Raw genomic sequence first — 23,552 nt, 5'->3', positions numbered from 1 at the left:
GATGGCAGTCACACATAAGAGATACGTGTAGACTGCTGTATGATGGCAGTCACACATAAGAGATACGTGTAGGTGGCCATAAGATGACAGTCACACATAAGAGATACGTGCAGACTGCCGTATGATGGCAGTCACACATAAGAGATACGTGTAGACTGCCGTATGATGGCAGTCCCACATAAGAGATACGTGTAGACTGCCGTATGATGGCAGTCACACATAAGAGATTTGTGTAGGTGGCCATAAGATGACAGTCACACATAAGAGATACGTGTAAACAGCCATATGATGGCAGTCACACATAATGTATATGTGTAGACTGCAATAGGATGGCAGTCACACATAAGAGATACGTGTAGACTGCAATACGACTCAAGTAAAAAACACCAACATTTTATATGTTCCATTGAAAATATAGAACATTACACAAGGCGCTCAAAAAGCTATCAAAATGTTTTAGTAGGACTTTGGTAAGCTATGAAGCCACACCGCTTGATGGATTGTACAGTGCTTCAACGTAGGAGTATTATTATGGTGTGTGTAAAAGGTAAGACATATTATCACGATCCGATTCAAAATCGATTTTTTTTTCAATTCAACACGATTCTCGATTCAAAAAAGATTTTTTCCCGATTCAAAAGGATTCTCTATTCATTCAACACATAGGATTTCAGCAGGATCCACCCCAGTCTGCTGACATGCAAGCAGAGTAGTAGATTTTTGTAAAACGCTTTTATAATTGTAAAGGACAATGTTTTATCAACTGATTGCAATAATATAAATTTGTTTTAACTATTAAACGAACCAAAAATATGACTTATTTTATCTTTGTGAAAACATTGGACACAGTGTGTTGTCAAGCTTATGAGATGCGATGCAAGTGTAAGCCACAGTGACACTATTGTTCTTTTTTTTAATTTTTATAAATGTCTAATGATAATGTCAATGAGGGATTTTTAATCTCTGCTATGTTGAAATTATATACTAATATTGATACTGTTGTTGATAATATTCATTTTTGTTTCACTACTTTTGGTTTGTTCTGTGTCGTGTTTGTGTCTCCTCTCAATTGCTCTATTTATTGCAGTGTTGCTGGGTCAGGTTTGGTTTTGGAATTGGATTGCATTGTTATGGTATTGCCGTGAATTGTTTTGTTGGATTGATTAATTAAAGAAAGAAATATATTTTTTTTAAAATGAGAATCGATTCGGAATCGCACAATGTGAGAATCGCAATTCGAATTTGAATCGTTTTTTTCCCACACCAGTATTATCTGGTGTTTTGTTTCACAATATTATGTAAAACAATCTTTTCTTACTTTCTGGTACCTACTGATCTGTATTTGGGACCTGCATAAGTCCTGAAAATTTGTGCGCCCGCCTTTGTAGTCCGTGGGGACACCGTAGCTTCTTCTTTTTCTCTATCTTCTCTCTAACACTGTTGCCATTTCTAATATAAAGTAGTTTAAAGTTCTTACTTATTTCTGTCAGTAATCTCACCATGAAAGCACTAAAACATACCGGAGTAGTGAGTTTACATTATTCACCCAAGGAACTTTAGTTATTAGAGAGTTCCGGTGGGACGGTTTTTCACGGAAGACATCTTGGGCGTTGTTGATGCACTAGTGAGCCACGGATGAGGAGATGCTGCTCCGTTATTGATTGAATTAAAGTCTGAATGTCATTAAAACAGTTAGCGCCATCTTTTGACACTTCTTCCACTCCCGTCTTTGCACGCTACACCGCTACAACAAAGATGATGGGGAGAAGACGCTGTCCAAGTGGAGGCACTTAAATAAGACCGACCACAAAACAGAGCATGCTGAAGCAACTGTCAGAAAGAGACTTGAAGATGATGTGTAAAACATCATCTATGCAACATTTTGAGCAAAGAACCACCATTACATGTTATGTAGACCACAAGGAAGTCTATTACATTTAGAAAAAAAATCATAATGTTACTCCTTTAATGCGCCTTATAGTCCGGTGCGCCCTAAGGTGCAGAAAAATACGGTACTCCAAAACCAGGAAGGTGTGACTGAGCAAGGATGGTTTTGCCCTATCTTAGTGAGAAAAACAATTGTTTTGATGCAAAGGAGCAACACTTTGTTCATTAATAGTTAATGAATACTATCTAGCCTGTTGGTGTGGTCATACTAGTTTTGGTACCGGTACTAAAATCATGTAGATACTTTTCGGTACTTTTCTAAATAAAGGGTACCACCAAAAAATTGCATTTTTGGCTTTACTTTAACAAAAAAATCTTAGGGTACATTAAACATATGTTTATTATTGCAATTTTGTCCTTTAATAAATTAGTGAACATACTAGGCAACTTGTCTTTTAGTAGTAAGTAAGCAAACAAAGCCTCCTAATTAGTCTGCTGATGTATGCAGTAACATATTGTGTCATTCATCTACCTATTATTTTGTCTAAATTATTAAGGACATGTGGTAGAAAATTAATCATTAATCTACTTGTTCATTTACTGTTAATATCTGCTTACTTTCTCTTTTAAAATGTTCTATCTACACTTCTGTTAAAATTTAATAATCACTTATTCTTCTCTTCTTTGATACATTAGTTTTGGATGATACCACACATTTGAGTATCGATCCGATACCAAGTCGTTACAGGATCATACATTGGTCATATTCAAAGTCCTCATGTGTCCGGGGACATATTTCCTGAGTTTAAAAACATAATATGCATTGAAAATAACAAAAGAAGATGTTGTGATGCCAAAAAATATTGACATAATCATAGTAGTATCGACTAGGTACGTGCCTGTACCTGGTATCATAACAGTGGATGTCAAGGGTAGATCCACCCATGGCGTTTGTTTACATTTTGAAGCCGGTGAGCAACGGTGTCTAGTGAAGCATATTTAGCTATTCCTCGTCCTGCAGTCATAATGGAACTTGTAAGAAACGTACTTTATTTGTTGCCATGGAGACCAGGATTAGTGATTTAGAAGTAGCTAAAACACTGTGAATGGACGTTATCCGCGAACTAACTAGTCATGTCCTAAAGCAGCTCTTCCAGAGGGTGTTTCAGTGTTATAACTTCACCTTTATCTTTACTTTTTACACCAAAATGCATCTGTGGAGAGACGAAGCCGACGAGCCGACAGCGGGTTAGGACAGACGGCGGTCCTACCCGAGATGGCGGCCAGGAGGCGGGGCATGCAGCGAAGAGGAGAGGCGTAGCGCACTCGGGGCGACGCTGCAGCCAGCCAAGTCAGGTGTGTAAGCGACACACCTGCGCTCAATCTTTACATATTCTGCTGCAGTATAAAAGGGGAGAAGGAGGAACAATCGGGGCAGAAGTAGGCGAGGAAACCACAGCGAACGACAACCATGAGCACGACGAGCGAGACCCAGATAAAGATGAGCCCCCGCAGCAGACGCAGCCACCGGGCACCGAAAGGTGTGCCGCGACGAGCAGGAAGAGCCAGCGAGCCAGAGATTGGCGCGACCGACTGGCCAGACAAAAGGTTTATTGAAAGAATAAACAGAAGTCAAAACTGTTGGATAGATAGATAGATAGATAGTACTTTATTTATTCCGTCAGGAGAGTTCCTTCAGGAAAATTACAATTTTCAGCACAATCCCATTCAAGATCAGACAAACATTACAGGGAGACAGAACAGGATCGCTGACGGGTCTGCCGGCTTCCAGCGCCCCTTACAAAAAAGATGACATACAGGTAAACAAGGGGGGTGGGGGAAATAGAAGATTAAAATAAAATTAAAAAATCGGTCTTAACCTAGGCCCTGGAGTGGGGGTGCAGACTGAGGCCAAGGGAAAAAAAACAAAAACAACAACAACTCATAGCCATAGTACACATTCCTCTTCCATGTGTGTAAGAGGGAAACATCAAACATCAAAGAACACAGAGGACATTAAAGACATTAAAGCAGCAGATACAACCAGACACTTCTACATACAGCTATGAATAAAAAGTAAAAGAAACATATCCACTGTGGTGGCCTCTGCGGTGTTCGTCTGCTGGGGAGGAGGGAGCATGGCCAGAGACAGAAGCAGACCCAACAAGGCAACCAAGACAGCCGACTCCACTCTCGGCCAGTGTCCAGTCCGCATGGATGAGCGAGGATACGTCCAAGGTGACTGAGGTGTCCGACACCTGCTCACCCAGTCAAGACACCGCGAAGCCTCTCCGTCCCAGTAGCTCAGTGCTAGCTCCACAGTCCTGTCCCCTCATCCGCATCTCCTCCAGTACATCCAAACAGACTCTGGTGTAGCAGAGACCCTGCAGCTGGTCTCCATGGCCAAAAGGCTCCCGGGAGGCAGATCCAGAAGTCCACAAAAAAAGCACCACAGAGGTCACGAAAGTGCCACCCCTTGTCACACAGTCCCAAAGGGTCCCGGACCAAAATGCAAAAAAATATAATAACACATGAAAACAAGAGGGAAACACAGAAGGTTGACACAAGAACACAGAGCTCCTGCCTACAGCAGCCACTACAGCAGCGCCATCTTGGGAAAAAACCTGTATGTAACGATGCGTCCTGTATCGATCGGCACTGCAACCCACGCAAGGACGGCAGGAGAAGCGTCACAGCATCCATTCTCCCTTTTCTGTCTACACACTGTGCCTGCTTGTAAGTACTCTGTGTGTGTGTGTGTCGTAATACCAGCAAAGTCATGACGTGACTTTGACGCAGGCGCGGTGGGGAGCAGTTCGTTTCAGAGTCGGTATAGTACCGAATATTATTCATTAGTATCGCGGTACTATACTAGTACCGTACAACACTAGTTCATACAAATGGAGATGTACCTTTAATGAGCCCCTTCTCCTGCAGGGCCTGCAGAGGAGGCCTCTTTAGGATGAGCTTCTTCAGGCGCGTCTTCACCCTCTTCTTCTCCGTGTTCTCCAGGTTGGAGGCCGAACGAGGGACTGCAAGGGGAGAGCGAAGGCGGAGGGCAGAAGAGGAGAAGGAGGAGGTCAGTGTGGGCCATCCCAGCGTGGGGCCGGGCAGCAAATGAGAGGGGATGGTGGTGAGGATGAAAAGAGGAAGAGCTGGGCGGCGCCGCAGGTGAGACGAGGCCAGCGGCGGGATGACCTGCCATGGCGGCCAGGTGAAAATGTAAGTGGGCTGAATGGAGGAGAGAATGGAGGAGAAGATGGCTGGATGTAAGAAGCCTGTGTGGAGGTGAAGAGAGAAGAGCGACGATGATGATGATGATGATGCCAGAGCGGAGGAAAGAGGCGGAGACTCGGCGGCGCGGGAGTTAGACGGCAAACGCTTACGTGACGTTCTCCTGTCGTCCTCGTCGCCGCTGTGGTCCAACATCTCCACGCTGCCCGCTCTCCTCAGAGAGTAGAGCAGGACGTTGTCTAGTGGGTTGTCTCGGTCCTGGAAGAGGGGGTGGATTATCAGATGGGCTGTGACGCCACTGGAGGTCGGGCTCCCTCACCAGCCTGTGGATGACGTTCTGGATGGTGTGGTACCACTCTTTGATCAGGGAGCCCGTCTCCGACTGCAGCAGGAACTCGTTGCCCGTGACAGTCCTCAGCTGGGACACAAAGTCAATAGTGGAATGTGCGTTAGTAGAAAAATGAGCGTTCCTCAGGGTTCTTTACCTTAAAGACGTTCTTTTTGCTGGACAGCTCATTGGCCCACTGCAGCTGTGCTCCTCTTAGGTCAACACTGCTCTCAGGGCGACTGTTGCCTGGTTTCTGCTTTCATCAAAGACACCATCCGCAGCCGGTTAAATCATGAGGATTATATCTTACCAAGGGACATTGGCATGGACATTAAAGGGGCTCTTTGCAACATTTACACAGACGCAAAAGTGCTCTGTGGTCTGACGAGTCCATGTCCATGAGGAAAAAAAACATCCGGATTGTTCTGGGGGCAAAGTGGAAAAGACTGAGAAAGTTGAGGAATGCTCATCAAACACTTATTTGTAACATCCCACAGGTGAACAGGGTAATTGGGAACAGGTGGGTGACATGATTGGGTATAAAAGCAGCTTTCATGAAATGTTTAATAATAATAATAATGGATTAGATTTATATCGCGCTTTTCTATTGTTAGATACTCAAAGCGCTCACAGAGAAGTGAGAACCCATCATTCATTCACACCTGGTGGTGGTAAGCTACATCAGTAGCCACAGCTGCCCTGGGGTAGACTGACGGAAGCGTGGCTGCCAGTTTTGCGCCTACGGCCCCTCCGACCACCACCAATCATTCATTCATCATTCATTCACCAGTGTGAGCGGCACCGGGGGCAAGGGTGAAGTGTCCTGCCCCAGGACACGACGGCAGCGATTTGGATGTTAGTAGGTGGGAAGCGAACCTGCAACCCTCAGGTTTCTGGAACGGCCGCTCTACCCACTACGCCATGCCGCCCCAACTACTCATTCACAAACAAGGACAGGGCGAGGGTCACCACTTTGTCAACAAATGTGTGAGCAAATTGTTGAAGAACAACATTTCTCAACCAGCTATTGCAAGGAATTCAGAGATTTCACCATCAAAAGGTCCAGAGAATCTGGAGAAAATAATTCACGTAAGCCATGATATTACGCACCTTGGATCCCTCAGGCGGTACTGCATCAAAATGCGACTTCATTGTGTAAAGGATACTTCAGAAACCTACTGTCAGTAACTACAGTTGGTCGCTACATCTGTAAGTGCAAGTTAAAACTCTACTATGCAAAGCGAAAGCCGTTTATCAACAACACCCAGAAACGCTGCCGGCTTCGCTGGGCCCGAGCTCATCTAAGATGGACTGATGCACAGAGGAAAAGTGTTCTGTGGTCTGACGAGTCCACGTTTCAAGTTGTTTTTGGAAACTGTGGACGTCGTGTCCTCCAGAAAAACGAGGAAAAGAACCATCCAGATTGTTCTAGGCGCAAAGTTGAAAAGTCAGTATCTGTGATGGTATGGGGGTGTTTTATTGGCCAAGGCATGGGTAATTTACACATCCGTGAAGGCACCATTAATGCTGAAAGTTACATACAGGTTTTGGAGCAAAAGATGTTGCCATCCAAGCAACGTTATCATGGATGCCCCTGCTTATTTCAGCAAGACAATGCCAACCCACGTGTTACAACAGCGTGGCTTCACAGCAACAGAGTGCGGGTACTGGACTGGCCTACCTGTAGTCCAGACATTAAAAATGTGTGGTGCAATATGAAGGCTAAAATATCAGAAGGGAGACTGTTGAACAACTTAAGCTGTACATTGACGGAGATAGGTAACTACATATATCCATATTTAAAAGTTATTTATTTTCTCTATAGTCATATTTGAAATAGCTAGTGTTCCATCTTGTACTCTGTTTATCTTTTCCCTATCTCCTGACCGATGGTACACTGTAGACGACCTTGTGCTTGGAATGTAGGAATAGCGATACTCCTTCTTCCTATCTCTTTCTGGCTCCAGCTGAGGAAGACAATAGATAATGTATTCACTCTTTAGGGGAGGAGGGAGGGCGAGTGGCGGAGTGAAAAAGGCAAGACTTCGGTAGGGTTTTCAGATCAGTTTGGGCGATGCGATTTGAAGGTGTTGTTCATAGACTGGTCTCTCCAAAGCTTTGGAATAAAATGTCAAGATACCTACTCCGTCATTTAAAATCAGCTTATGTGTCATCAAAAGAACTTGGGGGTGACCAGCAGATTAAAATTCCCTCTAGGGAACATCTGGTCCAAACGCAACAACATCAAGCAAGAATGGGAAATAATTCCACTTAAAAAATGTGTCTCGTCAGTTCCCAAACCTTTACGGAGTGTTCTTAAAAGGAAAGGCCATGTAACACACTGGTAAAAATGCCGTTTTTGAAATGTGTTGCTGACATTAAATTCTAAGTTCATGATTATTTGCAACCAAAAAAAAGAAGTTTGTCAGTGTGAACATGAAATATCTTGTCTTTGCAGTCTTTTTTAATTGAATGTAAGTTGAAAAGGATTTGCAAATGTGAAGTGAAGTGAATTATATTTATATAGCGCTTTTCTCTAGTGACTCAAAGCGCTTTACATAGTGAAACCCAATATCTAAGTTACATTTAAACCAGTGTGGGTGGCACTGGGAGCACGTGGGTAAAGTGTCTTGCCCAAGGACACAACGGTAGTGACTAGGATGGCGGAAGCGGGAATCGAACCTGCAACCCTCAAGTTGCTGGCACGGCCACTCTACCAACCGAGCTATACCGCCCCGTATTGTATTCTCTTTTTAGTCACGATTTACACAACGTGACAACTTCACTGCTTGAGTGAGCGTTTACCCAGCTTGAAGGCGTCTGGGATTTGGGATCTTTGAAGAAAACTAGACTGTTCCCCACCAGCACCACCCAGGATGGACTCCAGTTTTTCCTACAACACAACAGACATATGTACATTTTACACTGGGTCCTTTAAGTCAATGTGTAACTCAACATAACACCGTATTATGACTGTAATAAATATGTATTACAATATAATATTTTTAATGCTATATATATATATATATTATTTACTACTGTATAAATATAATTCACTTCGCAGACTTAAGAGTCACCTGAGTTTTCGGCCTCCTTCTGCAATCTTGGTCTTGTTCAAGAGCCCGGCTTTCTCCAACTCCTGCAAGGATCCATTTTTTTATTTTTTATTTTGTGTTGCAAAGGTGTGATTAAAGCGATTAAAACATTTAATCATTTGATAGCACTGCTCTAAGTACACTGCAGAGATTACAGGCATTTTTTTTAGTTCCAGATGCCATTGTCTGCTATCCAGCAGTCTGTCATGGGAGAGAAAATGAACTTCATAAAAAGTGGATCAGGATGAGAATGAAATGGTCAACAATATAAGCTACGAATGTGTGACCTACCTCTTGACTATGGCAATCAACTGCCATCAAAACTAAAGAGGATCAGTGTTCTTAAAAGTGAAATAACAGACTTTTATCCTTTCTGACTGGACTGGAACAACATTTTAAGAAGGCAGAAACACCGAAAAGACAACAAAGAGGGTTAAAAAAAATAGCCCTGACTATAAATCAACCCCAAGTTTGACTGAGAGAACTCTTGTTTCATTATTGTACCTGAATGTCTTGTATATGTTACTATGATCATTTAATTCAATGTAGTCAGGCTAAAATGTTGTAAAAGAAAAGAACACTATATTGCCAAAAGTATTTGGCCACCTGTCTTGACTCACATATGAACTTGAAGTGCCATCCCATTCCTAACCCATAGGGTTCAATATGATGTGGTTACACCTTTTGCAGCTATCACAGCTTCAACTCTTCTGGGAAGGCTGTCCACAAGGTTGCCGAGTGTGTTTGTAGGAATTTTCCACCATTCTTCCAACAGCGCATTGGTGAGGTCACACACTGATGTTGGTGGAGAAGGCCTGGCTCTCAGTCTCCGTTCTAATTCATCCCAAAGGTGTTCTATCGGATTCAGGTCAGGACTCTGTGCAGGCCAGTCAAGTTCATCCACAACAGACTCTGTCATCCGTGTCTTTATGAACCTTGCTTTGTGCACTGGTGCACAGTCATGTTGGAAGAGGAAGGGGCCCGTTTCAAATTGTTGCCACAAGGTTGGGAGCATGGAACTGTCCAAAATGTTTTGGTATCCTGGAGCATTCAAAGTTATTTTCACTGGAACTAGGGGGGAAAGCCCAACTCCCGAAAAACAACCCCACGCCATAATTCCTCCTCCACCAAATTTCACACTCGGCATGTAGCGTTCTCCTGGCAACCTCCAAACCCAGACTAGTCCATCACATTGCCAGATAGAAAAGTGTGATTCATCACTTGAAAGAAGGCGTCTCCACTGCTCTAGAGTCCAGTGGAGATGTGCTTTACACCACTGCATCCCACGCTTTGCATTGGACTTGGTGATGTATGCCTTAGATGCACCTGCTCAGTCATGGAAACCCATTCCATGAAGCTCTCTGCGTACTGTGTGTGGGCTAATTGGAAGGTCACATGAAGTGTGGAGCTCTGTAGCAACTGACTGTGCAGAAAGTCTTTCCACTATGCTAACCCCTCTCTGTCAGTTTACGTGGCCTACCACTTGGTGGCTGACTTGCTGTTGTTCCCAAACTCTTCACTTTTCTTATAATAAAGTTGACTTTGCAATATTTAAGAGCAAAGAAATTTCACGACTGGATTTCTTGCACAGGTGGTAATCCTACGACAGTTCCACGCTGGAAAACACAGAGAGCGGCCCATTCTTTCACAAATGTTTGTAGAAACAGTCTCCATGCCTAAGGTTTATACACCTGTGGCCGGGCCAAGAGATTAGGACACCTGATTCTCATCATTGGGATAGGTGGCCAAATACTTTTGGCAATATAGTGTACCTGTACAGTGCAGTTTTATTTAATGTCCTCGGCACACTCTTCAGCTATTAATTGCACAATTTGACAACCCAAACGTGCATATTTGTCATGTTTCAAGCTAACACACAAAGAAAGACAGGTATGTGAGATACTTATACGCTCTAGATTTATAACACTTGTTGATGTATGTAAACGGGACTGTGGCCAAGTCGCCTATAGTGCACACTTAGTGTAGTTCTATACAATATGCAATACAACTAGTTTTTTTTTTTCATGTGATTATTTTAGTCATATGTTGTTCTACATTTGGAAATAAAAATGCCTAATTGCAGCTAAAGTAATAACACACAGTGTGAAATGTACTTATGGATGTATTCATTGAGTGCAGGTCTTGCTGTGAATTTAGTTTTTGAGATGCTCCCCACTAACCTTATTACAAGTGGTTTTAAGACAACTCCAAAGATGCCTTATCCTTTAAAAATGTATACTTCAGTAATTTACTGGAATTTTAGTCGACTAAAATGTTGAGGAATTTAGTCAACTAAATTAATTTAGGTGACTAAAATATGACTGAAACGATTTTTTAAAGTTTTTTCCAAATAAAACAAAATTGAAAATGGCAGTGGAAATTAAAGGGGAACATTATCACCAGACCTATGTAAGCGTCAATTTATATCTTGATGTTGCAGAAAAAAGACCATATGTTTTTTTAACCGATTTCCAAACTCCAAATGGGTGAATTTTGGCGAATTAAACACCTTTCTATTTCTCGCTCTCGGAGCGATGACGTCAGAACGTGACGTCACCTCGGTAATAAAGCCGCCATTTTCTCAAACACATTACAAACACCGCGTCTCAGCTCTGTTATTTTCCGTTTTTTCGACTATTTTCTGGAACCTTGAAGACATCATGCCTCGTCGGTGTGTTGTCGGAGGGTGTAACAACACTAACAGGGAGGGATTCAAGTTGCACCACTGGCCCAAAGATGCGAAAGTGGCAGGAAATTGGATGAAATTAGTTCAAAATACGAGGGTGTGGGGAAAGCCGACGAAATGGTCAGTCGTTTACCAACGAAAGCTATGCTACTACAGAGATGGCAAGATTGTGCGGATATCCTGCGACACTCAAAGCAGATGCATTTCCAACGATAAAGTCAAAGAAATCTGCCGCCAGATCCCCATTGAATGTGCCGGAGTGTCTGCACATTTTACCGGTGGTGCTAAGGCAGACATGGCACAGAAATGTATGGATAACCTGCAGATGCATTTCCAACGATAAAGTCAACTAAATCACAAAGGTGAGTTTTGTTGATGTTGTTGACTTATGTGCTAATCAGACATATTTGGTCGCGGCATGACTGCCAGCTAATCGATGCTAACATGCTATTTAGGCTAGCTGTATGACATTTGAAACTATATTTACGTCCAGCGTTTCCCTCCACCCACATTTAATGCCAAACAAACACTTACCAATCGATGAATTTAAGTTGACCCAGTGTCACAAGATGCGAAACTTCCGATCGTTGGTCTTGCACATTTTACCGGCGATGCTAAGGCAAACATGGCCGAATAGCGTCAATAGCTATTCGCTCACTAGCTTCAGTTTCTTCTTCAATTTTGTTTTCGCTATCTGCCTCCATACTCCAACCATCCATTTCAATACATGCGTAATATGTTGAATCGCTTAAGCCGCTGAAATCAGAGTCTGAATTCAAGCTAATGTCGCTATATCTTGCTGTGCTCTCCGTATTGGCATCACTGGATGACGTCACAGGAAAATGGACGATGGCTTCACAGATAGCGAAAATCAGGCACTTTAAAGCTTTTTTTTGGCGATATTACGGGATGTGTAAAATTTTGAAAAAAACTTCAAACAATAAAATAAGCCACTGGGAACTGATTTTTATTGGTTTTAATCCTTCTGAAATTGCGATAATGTTCCCCTTTAACTCCATCTTTAGTTTAGTTAGGGGGCTTAATGCAGGGGTGTCCAAATTTATTCCAGCATAAGGCCGCATTCAGTAAAATGGAAGGATGCGTTTGATACATTTTGTACATTAAAGAAGCTAAAAACTCAGAATCAATGGTTGGAATTGGGGGTTAAATCACCAAATGATTCCCGGGCGCAGCCACCGCTGCTGCTCACTGCTCCCCCACCTCCCCGGGGGTGAACAAGGGTGATGGGTCAAATGCAGAACATGATTTCACCATGCCGAGTGTGTGTGTGTGACAATCTTTGGTACTTTAACTTTAACTTTAAAAGCAAACCAGTTTATGTCAAAATATGCAAAGCTAGCTGAACAAAACATCCATGTTAGCTTTGTTACACAGAACATGTATGTATTCTCATTATCTAATAACTATATATAATAATTACAGTAAGTTAAACAAAATCATGCAATCAATCACAAAACAATATTGCATTAACACGTATATATGCACAGATTAATGACACAATTGACTTTGCTCCTTGACCTTCTATCAATTCTAACAATAACTTGGCATTTGTAACCAATCATTAAAGTCTTTTTTACTTCAACTGAAATGCTTAAGGTAATTGAAATCATGCAAGCTAGTTTATACTACTAGCAATACGTGTAATTAATCTACATTTAAAAGTGTGATTATTCTATTTTTTTTTTTAATTATCGTTTGACAGCATTACTCACTAGAAGGGGCAATTCCTGGAGAAATAGCGTGTGAATGCTCCAATGCTGAAGTTGAAGTGAAATGCTGACAGAATGTAGTATGAATGTAAGAATAGTTTGAATGTTGAAATGGTTTGAACGTTGATGAGCTGACGCTAAATTGGAATGCTAATGGTTTGTAGGGTGAATGTAGAAATGGTTTTGCCCGATTGTAGCTGAGATAGGTACCAGCGCCCCCCGTGACCCCAAAAGGGAACAAGCGGTAGAAATGGATGGATGGATGTTGGAATGGTTTGAATGTTGAAGAGTTTGAATTTACAGGAAAATGGGAATTTGGTTTGGAACCTGGGAAATGTTAGTTTGAATGTCCAGGATGAGTAGAATGTGTTACTTGTGTAATGGTTTGAATATGTTGAAAAATGTGGGAATTGTGCAACTTGGAAAAATGTCCTATTCATTTCAATGGGTACTTCATGAAAATTTGCAAGAAGCGGGATTTAAAAAAAAAAAAAGATTAAGAGCATGAATTACCTGAACGAGCTGAATTCGTCGGTGTTGGAATTGGTTAAATCGGGCAAGCAATGATTAAGTAGTAATGCTATTTGGGAATTTCTGGAAAATCTGGATTTTTTTTTTAACTTGGAAAAAGGGTATTTTGAATTCCCAGAATGGTGGAATGTGTTGAAGGTGGAATGGTTTGAATGGGTTGAAGAATGTGGGAATTGAGCAAGTTTGAAGAATGTCCCATTCATTTTGAATAGGAATTTCAGACAAAATAGGGAATTTTGTCAAAAGCGGGAATTTTTTTGAAAATGGTAAAAAGTTGAATGGTCTGAATGAGTTGAAATGGTTGGTTTTGACATTTTTCAAAACGGTCGATAAATGTTGATGTAGTAACATGTTGAAATGACAAATGGTATTACAGAATTCCTGGAATTTTGTGGAAGACTGGGAATTTTTCCAGTTCAAAAAAATAACTTTGTCTTTTGTCCTAACTAAAAGGAATGTAAAACATACCAAAATCTGGAGAAGAAGAAGGATAATATGAATAAGAATAAATAGATGAATTTTGGTGTAGAAAACCATATGTGTGAATGCTTTGGAGCATTCATACAATAATAATACAATGATTCATTTTGGTGTAGAAAAACATGTGTGTGAATGATTTGGAGCATTCACACAATAATAAGTTCATATATATATATATATATATATATATATATATATATATATATATATATATATATATATATATATATATACTTTGTTGTACAAAACCATGGGAATTGAGCAAGTTTGAAGAATGTCCCATTCATTTTGAATGGGGATTTCAGACAAAATAGGGAATTTTGTCAAAAGCGGGAATTTTTTTGAAAATGGTAAACAGTTGAATGGTCTGAATGAGTTGAAATGGTTGGTGTTGACATTTTTCAAAACGGTCGATAAATGTTGATGTAGTAACATGTTGAAATGACAAATGGTATTACAAAATTCCTGGAATTTTGTGGAAGACTGGGAGTTTTTCCAGTTCAAAAAAATAACTTTGTCTTTTGTCCTAATTAAAAGGAATGTAAAACACACCAAAATCTGGAGAAGAAGAAGGATAATATGAATAAGAATAAATAGATGAATTTTGGTGTAGAAAACCGTATGTGTGAATGCTTTGGAGCATTCATACAATAATAATACATAGATTCATTTTGGTGTAGAAAAACATGTGTGTGAATGATTTGGAGCATTCACACAATAATAAGTTCATATATATATATATATATATATATATATATATATATATATATATATATATATATATATATATATATATATACATACATACATACATACATACATACATATATATATATATATATATATATATATATATATATATATATATATATATATATATATATATATACTTTGTTGTACAAAACCATACCTGTGAATGCTTTGGAGCATTCACACAACAATAATAATAATACGCAGATTAATTTTGGTGTAGAAAACCACATGTGTGAATGCTTTGGGGCATTCATACAATAATAATACATAGATTAATTTTGGTGTAGAAAACATGTGTGTGAATGATTTGGAGCATTCACACAATAATAAGTTCATATATATATATATATATATATATATATATATATATATATATATATACATACATACATACATACATACATACATACATATATATATATATATATATATATATATATATATATATATATATATATATATATATATATATATATATACTTTGTTGTACAAAACCATACCTGTGAATGCTTTGGAGCATTCACACAATGAGTAGATGAATTTTTGTGTCGAAAAGCATATGTGTGAATGCTTTGGAGCATTCACACAACAATAATAATAATACGCAGATTAATTTTGGTGTAGAAAACCACATGTGTGAATGCTTTGGGGCATTCATACAATAATAATACATAGATTAATTTTGGTGTAGAAAACATGTGTGTGAATGATTTGGAGCATTCACACAACAATAATAATAATAATACATAGATTAATTTTGGTGTAGAAAACCCCATGTGTGAATGCTTTGGAGCATTCATACAATAATAATACATAGATTAATATTTAGTGTAGAAAATATGTGTGTGAAGCATTCACACAATAATAAGTTTAAATATATGAATTTTGTTGTAAAAAAAACATACCTGTGAATGTTTTGGAGCATTCACACAATAAATAGATTAATTTTGGTGTAGAAAACCATATGTGTGAATGCTTGGAGCATTCACAACATAATAAGTTTAAATAGATGAATTTTGGTGTAGAAAAGCATAGAGTGGGGCAAAAAAAGTATTTAGTCAGCCACCGATTTCGTAAGTTCTCCCAATTAAAATTATGACAGAAGTCTGTAATTTTCACCATAGATACACTTCAACTGTGAGAGACAGAATGTGAAAAAAAATCCAGGAATTCACATTGTAGGAATTTTAAATAATTTATTTGTAAATTATGGTGGAAAATAAGTATTTGGTCAACCATTCAAAGCTCTCACTGATGGAAGGAGGTTTTGGCTCAAAATCTCACGATACATGGCCCCATTCATTCTTTCCTTAACACGGATCAAATGTTTTGTCCCCTTAGCAGAAAAACAGCCCCAAAGCATAATGTTTCCACCCCAATGCTTCACAGTAGGTGAAGCTTTGGTGTTCTTGGGATGCAACTCAGTATTGTTCTTCCTCCAAAAACGACGAGTTGAGTTTATACCAAAATGGATACAAGGATGATACAGCAGAGGATTGGGAGAATGTCATGTGGTCAGATGAAACCAAAATAGAACTTTTTGGTATAAACTCAACTCGTCGTGTTTGGAGGAAGAAGAATACTGAGTTGCATCCCAAGAACACCATACCTACTGTGAAGCATGGGGGTGGAAACATCATGCTTTGGGGCTCTTTTTCTGCTAAGGGGACAGGACGACTTATCCGTGTTAAGGAAAGAATGAATGGGGCCATGTATTGTGAGATTTCGAGTCAAAACCTCCTTCCATCAGTGAGAGCTTTGAATAGTTGACCAAATACTTATTTTCCACCATAATTTATAAATAAATTCTTAAAAATTCCTACAATGTGAATTCCTGGATTTTTTTTTCACATTCTGACTCTCACAGTTGAAGTGTACCTATGATGAAAATTACAGACCTCTGTCATCATTTTAAGTGGGAGAACTTGCACAATCGGTGGCTGACTAAATACTTTTTTACCCCACTGTATGTGTGAATGCTTTGGAGCATTCACACAACAATAATAATACTACATAGATTCATTTTGGTGTAGAAAACCTTATGTATGAATGCTTTGGAGCATTCAAAACATAATGCGTTTAAATAGATGAATTTTGGTGTAGAAAACCATATGTGTGAATGCTTTGGAGCACTCACACAACACTAATAATAATACATGGATTAATTTTGGTGTAGAAAACCATAAGTGTGGAAACTTTGGAGCATTCACACAACAATAATAATAATACATAGATTCATTTTGGTGTAGAAAACCATATGTGTGAATGCTTTGGAGCATTCACAACATAATATGTTTAAATACATTAATTTTGGTGTAGAAAACCATATGTGTGAATGTTTTGGAGCATTTACACAATATCTGAATAAAAATTAATTTATTGTATTTTTCTGATCTGCCGAGGGCCAATGGAAAAAAACGAGCTGCAGGCTGAAATTGGCCCCCGGACCACACTTTGGACACCACTGGCTTAGTGTGTTGTCATTCTCCATTTTGCCTCACACAGTAAGAGGGACAAGCTCTCCTACACCCTATTTTATGCACAGAACGAACAGAAGAGAAGGTAAATTGAGGTTGGATGTCCAAAGTACAGTAAGAGGTGACATTTTCTCACCGGTGTGCCGCCTTCTCCGTCTGGTGAGCTCTCGGGAGAGGGCGGCTCCACGACGATGTTGGTCACGTTGCAGGGGTAGTCTCTGCACTGTTGGACGTGCAGAAAGAGCGGTCAGGGCTGCTGTCCTTCCGCATGATCCTCACACTTCCTACCTGGCCATTCTCGGGCAGGATCATGGATTGTGAGTGTGAGAGCGGCTGCCTGCCGTCATGCAGGGCGGCACAGTCCTGACAGTGGGTGTCGGCCTTGGCCTGTACCATCGTGCAAATGGTGTCGGAGGAGGCGGCGCGCTGCATGCTCTTTATAACAAACAGGCCACAGTGTGAAGAGGCGAGGTGAAACAGACAAATACTGCGGGACATTAAGGAAGTATTTTGCAGATTAGCAAACTGCTGCACAGTGCAAGATGGGAACACACTATTGCAGCGTTGTGCCCCTCAAGCCAAGCTTACAACTGATTTGATTTGCCATAACATCAACATACTACAAATAGAGATTGGTGATATAGTCACAGGGTTTTAGCAAATCTACTTTAATGCTTTTTATAGCCAGTTTTATTACATCCATCCATGTTCTACCGCTTATTCCCTTTTTGGGGTCGCGGGGGCGGTTGCCCCTATCTCAGCTACAATATTGCCACTTTAAAAAATATGAATGCCCGTGTCCTACTAATATAGTTATTATATACTGTAATGGTCGAGGACATAAAGTAATGGCTGTCTTGAGTTTCCAATCATTTCTACAACTCTTATTTTTTTGTGATACAGTGATTGTTGGTCACAAAAAACATCCATGAAGTTTGGTTCGTTAATTAATTTATTATGGGTCTACTGAAAATGTGAGCAAATCTGCTGGGTCAAAAGTATACATACAGCAATGTTGATATTGGCTTACATGTCCCTTGGTAAGTTTCAATGCAATAAGGCGCTTTTGGTAGCCATCCACAAGCTTCTGCTTGAATTTTTGACCACAAAATTGGTGCAGTTCAGCTAAATGTGTTGCTTTTCTGACATGGACTTGTTTCTTCAGCATTTTCCACACGTTTAAGTCAGGACTTTGGGAAAGCCATTCTAAAACCTTTATTCTAGCCTGATTTAGCCATTCCTTTACCACTTTTGACGTGTGTTTGGGGTCATTGTCCTGTTGGAACACCCAACTGCGCCCAAGACCCAGCCCCAGCCCCCGGGCCGATGATTTTAGCTTGTCCTGAAGAATTTGGAGGTAATCCTCCTTTTTCATTGTCCCATTTACTCTCTGTAAAGCACTAGTTCCATTGGCAGCAAAACAGGCCCAGAGCATAATTCTACCACCATCATGCTTGACGGTAGGGACGGTTCCTGGGATTAAAAGCCTCACCTTTTCTCCTCCAAACATATTGCGGGGTATTGTGACCAAACAGCTCCTTTTTTGTTTCATCTGACCACAGAACTTTCCTCCAGAAGGTCTTATCTTTGTCCATGTGATGTCAGATGAAAGAAAAATGGAGGCCTTCAATCCCAGGAACACCACACCTACCGTCAATCATGGTGGTGGTAATAATATGCTCTGGGTCTGTTTTGCCAACAATGGAACTGGTGCTTTACAGAGAGTAAATGGGACAATGAAAAAGGAGGATTACCTCCAAATTCTTCAGGATAAACTAAAATCATCAGCCCGGAGGTTGGGTCTTGGGCGCAGTTGGGTGTTCCAACAGGACAATGACCCCAAACACATCTCAAAAGTGGTAAAGGAATGGCTAAATCAGGCTAGAATGAAGGTTTTAGGGACGGCGTGGGCAGTGGGAGAGTGGCTGTGCGCAACCCGAGGGTCCCTGGTTCAATCCCCACCTAGTACCAACATCGTCACGTCCGTTGTGTCCTGAGCAAGACACTTCACCATTGCTCCTGATGGGTGATGGTTAGCGCCTTGCATGGCAGCTCCCTCCATCATTGTGTGAATGTGTGTGTGAATGTGTAAATGTGGAAGTAGTGTCAAAGCGCTTTGAGTACCTTGAAGGTAGGAACGCGCTATACAAGTACAACCCATTTATAACCCATTTATTTTAGAATGGCCTTCCCAAAGTCCTGACTTAAACCTTTGGACAATGCTGAAGAAACAAGTCCATGTTAGAAAAGCAACACATTTAGCTGAACTGCACAAATTTTGTGGTCAAAAATTCAAGCGGAAGCTTGTGGATGGCTACCAAAAGCGCTTATTGCAGTGAAACTTGCCAAGGGACATATAAGCAAATATTAAGTATGTATGTAGTATGTATACTTTTGACCCAGCAGATTTGCTCACATTTTCAGTAGACCCATAATAATTTCATAAAAAAGGCAAACTTCATGAATCTTTTTTGTGACCAACAAGTATGTACTCCAATCACTCTATCACAAAAAAATAAGAGTTGTAGAAATGCTTGGAAACTCGAGACAGCCATGACATTATGCCCTTTACAAGTGTATGTAAACTTTTGACCGCGACTGTAGCTTTCCAAGCATGCGGTGTTCTGACTTCGAGCCCCGGCTGTAGACAATAGCCAATTAAAAGGTTCTGTCAGTCTATCATCATACTGTACTTTCAATCAAAATTATTTTTGGAATGTTGCTTCTTATTCACAATCTCTACATAAGACAAGAACATGTGTTTCTCTTTTTTTCATGCATTTCATTTAGGGGATGTGAAAATTCTTTACTGGCACTCAATTTTGTCGAATTGCGGGAGTGCACTATTCACTTTAGCTGCCATTCCAATTTTGACTACAGCAGGGGTGTCAAACTCAAATACAGGGTGGGCCAAAATTTAAAACTGAACAAAGCCGCGGCCCAAGGTTGAACAAATTAACCTTTTGATAGGGACCCAAACAGGTTTTTCATTGAATATTGAACAAGCAAGGCTTATATATCTTTATAGCGACATGCAAAATCGAGTTTCAAATAATAATCATAATAATTCAAAAATATCAATGGCATATCAAATACAATATAAACAAAAATGGAATGCCTATTTTCTATTTGCAGCCTTCTGAGGTAAAGATCAAAATAAACTTTTTCTTCCCACTAGCTAATAATACATTTGAAAATAAAATAACAATGAATGAATCAAACCTTCAAGCCTTGAAATAGCAAGAGAAAGTGCGTGAGTAAAACGTTAATTAGGGCTCAGTTTGCGACACTGATTTGCTTTAACACTAAATATGGAACAAGCGACGCTTATATAACTTAATAGTACAAAATCTACTTTCAAAGAAGAAACGAAAAAACATCAATAGTATATTAAATAAAATTTGAATGAAAAATGTTATGCCTCTTTTCTACTTGCAGCCTTCTGAGGTAAATATCAACATTAACTTTTTCCACAGGCTAATAAATTAGAAAATAAAACAACAATGAGGTGGGCGGGGTTTGGGGGGGTGGGGTATGGTGGTAGTGGGGGTGTATATTGTAGCGTCCCGTAAGAGTTTGTGCTGCAACGGATTCTGGGTATTTGTTCTGTTGTGTTACAGTGTGGATGTTCTGCCAAAATGTGTTTGTCATTCTTATTTAGTGTGGGTTCGCAGTGTGGCGCATATTTGTTACAATGTTCAAGTTTTTTATACGGCCACCCTCAGTGTGACCTGTATGGCTGTTGACCAAGTATGAACTGCGATCACTTGTGTGTGTCTGTGAAAGCCATAGATATTTTGTGATTGGGCCGGCACACAAATTCAGTGCTATTAAGGCACGCTCCGAGTATTATTGTCAGGGTGGAAATCGGGAGAAAGGTTGCCCGGGAGATTTTCGGGAGGGGAACTGAACTTCAGGAGTCATCCATGGAAATCGGGAGTGTTGGCAGGTATGAGTATTAGCGGTGAATGTGGTGTTATAATATGTTATATTATCATTATACCGGCGGGCCAGCTCTAATGTTAATTTGATATTGCCTCAAGGGCCAAATTAAATTACACGGCGGGCCAGAGTTTCACACCCATGGACTTCAGCATGGTTGCTATGTAGAGTGGCGCTTTCCCTCATTTTTAGCAGACTGCATTGCAAAAATGATTAACCCCTCCTTTTCCTCTCATGCAAGACCCACCCAGGAATGGGGCCATATAAATCCCTTTCATACTGTACCTTGTTGCATCAAAACACATTGAGTTAAAGTTTGCATGCTTTTTTTTCTGTCAAAATGTAGATACATGAATCAATAAAGATGAAATGAAGTTGATGCACATTCTCTCCAGGCAACAGCAGGCCACAAAGAATAACGTGGCCCCCGGGCGTTGAGTTTGACACCTGTGGTGTAGCTTGTCAGTCATCAGGTCATGTAATCCACAAATGTTGAATGGAGGAAACTGGATTCTTCTGAAATGTCTTCAGCAAACAAGAGGAATCCTGTTGCCTCTATTCAACTTTTGTGGCTATTATAAACTCCTTAAACACAAATAAAAAATAAATAAAAAATATTAAGGGTGACCCGCTTTGCAAGGTGTCCCTCATTTTGTTTTAAGGGACTTGGCAACCCTGTTTACTGTATATGTGTTCCATACAACTTGCATGGATTTGTAAGGTCTCATTCAGAAGCAGCCATTATTAAGTACTTTTCCCCAGTTCCTGTAACCTACTTTCAACGATGCACCACGTATACATGCTGTATATCTCCCTACAAATGTTTGCCATCTTTCATGCAAGGCGGATTAAAGTATTAGGTTCCAAATCTTCTCCCCCTGCTAAGAGGAGGCCTTTTAGAAGAGACTTTACACCAAATGCTCACACACTCCATTGTGATGCAACCATGTTGCACTAAGAGCTGCTTGGGTAACAGCATGAGTTGCTATTTCACCACCTTAATATGCATAAACGCTGATCTCCTGGAAACTAAAACGCGTGGAGTTGGCATTAATGTAATGTATTCTGCAGTAATACAGTGGAGATGCCCTTCATGCAAATCTAATAATAAAAGTTCATGAGGAGAGTATTTCTCCTTAAAATATCTCTTTTTTTTGTGCTGACAAGACTTCTCACAGCAAAGGACACAAAGCACAGTGTTACCTTAGTCCTCCACAAGCCATTTTTACCATAAGAAATATTGTAAATTCAATAAATCCAACATAAAAATATTAAAACTGGGCTGTCGGAGTTAAATCATGTAATTAATCAACAAAAAATATCATATTAATAATGTATAAACGCTAGGGGTGTAACGGTACATGTATTTGTATCGAACCGTTCCGGTTCGGCACACGGGCGTACCGAACGAGTTTGGAAGCAGAAGTCTTCACAAGCTGCTCTGCTTTCTGCCTCTGTCTGAGCAGTGAGCACCCAGCATTGTCCCGCCCACACAACCATCTGATTGGTTACATACAAAGCCAATCAGCAGTGCGTATTCAGAGCGATGTAACAGCCAATCAGCAGTGTGTATTCAGTACGCATGTAGTCAATGCTTCAGCGTCGAGCAGAGATATTCGTTTAGCAGGGGAGCAGCGGTTTCTACCCAAATTATACTAAACAGTTCCCAGTCATAACTATTACAAACATCACTATGAGCCCGTTGACTTTCTAGAAACTTAAATTGCAGCTCAGCTAGCTCACAACATAGGCTTGAGGTGAAGGCTAATTAGCTTTTAGCGTAACATTAGCTCATTTTGCTGTGTGTGTGTGAGTGTGTGCGCGTGTGTGTGTGTTAGGGGCAGCAAAGCCCTGTCTGTCTGTTATTTCATTGAACTCCATTGTGTTTAGGGATGAATAGTCTCTCCTATTGCTATTGTACTATTTTTCAGCTATAGTTACATTAATCATTAGTAATGTAGCAGCCTAGTTTTGAATAGCAGGATCCCTGCTATCACATGTTGATAAAAATATAACATTTACATAATAAAAGTCAACTACAGGCTTCCCAAATGCTGTAATAAATTAAGCATGATGAATTGACATTAAACAGTTTCAATGGAAACTGTTTAATGTTGCACTTTTTATATGTGGAAGAAAGTTTTTTTCATTTTATTTAATCAAAGCAACAACTTGAGGCAGTTTAATGTGGATTAACGTGGGCAGAATTATTATAGTGTTCCCAATGTTAAAAGGATAAAGCCATTGTTTACAAATTTGGTAAATAAATAACCAAAAAATTTATATTTTGTTGATTTCTTATTGTACCGAAAATGACGTACCGAACCGAAATTTTTGTGTACCGTTTCACCCCTAATAAACGCAGATCAATAGAAGACAGGTGCGTCTTTTACTTCTCCCCTATCTCTC

General features: G+C 40.1%; 1 protein-coding gene across 6 annotated transcripts in view; it reads right to left on the bottom strand.

Moving 5' to 3' along the window:
- arhgap9 (Rho GTPase activating protein 9) overlaps positions 1-23,552 on the bottom strand; it is a 160,925-nt gene that overhangs the window by 29,778 nt on the left and 107,595 nt on the right. For 4 of the 6 annotated variants that reach the window (XM_061886590.1, XM_061886609.1, XM_061886637.1 and 1 more), the window contains 8 exons: positions 17,490-17,636; positions 17,338-17,424; positions 8,527-8,588; positions 8,255-8,342; positions 5,607-5,705; positions 5,441-5,539; positions 5,274-5,379; positions 4,800-4,919 (listed from right to left, as the gene is read on the bottom strand). In XM_061886590.1, coding sequence (XP_061742574.1) covers positions 4,800-4,919; positions 5,274-5,379; positions 5,441-5,539; positions 5,607-5,705; positions 8,255-8,342; positions 8,527-8,588; positions 17,338-17,424; positions 17,490-17,636 — 808 coding nt within the window. The remainder of the gene's footprint in view (positions 1-4,799; positions 4,920-5,273; positions 5,380-5,440; positions 5,540-5,606; positions 5,706-8,254; positions 8,343-8,526; positions 8,589-17,337; positions 17,425-17,489; positions 17,637-23,552) is intronic. The other 2 variants (XM_061886599.1, XM_061886618.1) reach the window with 1 other exon arrangement.

The sequence above is a fragment of the Nerophis ophidion genome, linkage group LG02 (genome assembly GCF_033978795.1).
Source record: "Nerophis ophidion isolate RoL-2023_Sa linkage group LG02, RoL_Noph_v1.0, whole genome shotgun sequence".
NCBI lineage: Eukaryota > Metazoa > Chordata > Actinopteri > Syngnathiformes > Syngnathidae > Nerophis > Nerophis ophidion.
The sequence above is the reverse complement of the archived record's forward strand: the minus strand, read 5'-3'. Positions and strand labels throughout refer to the sequence as shown.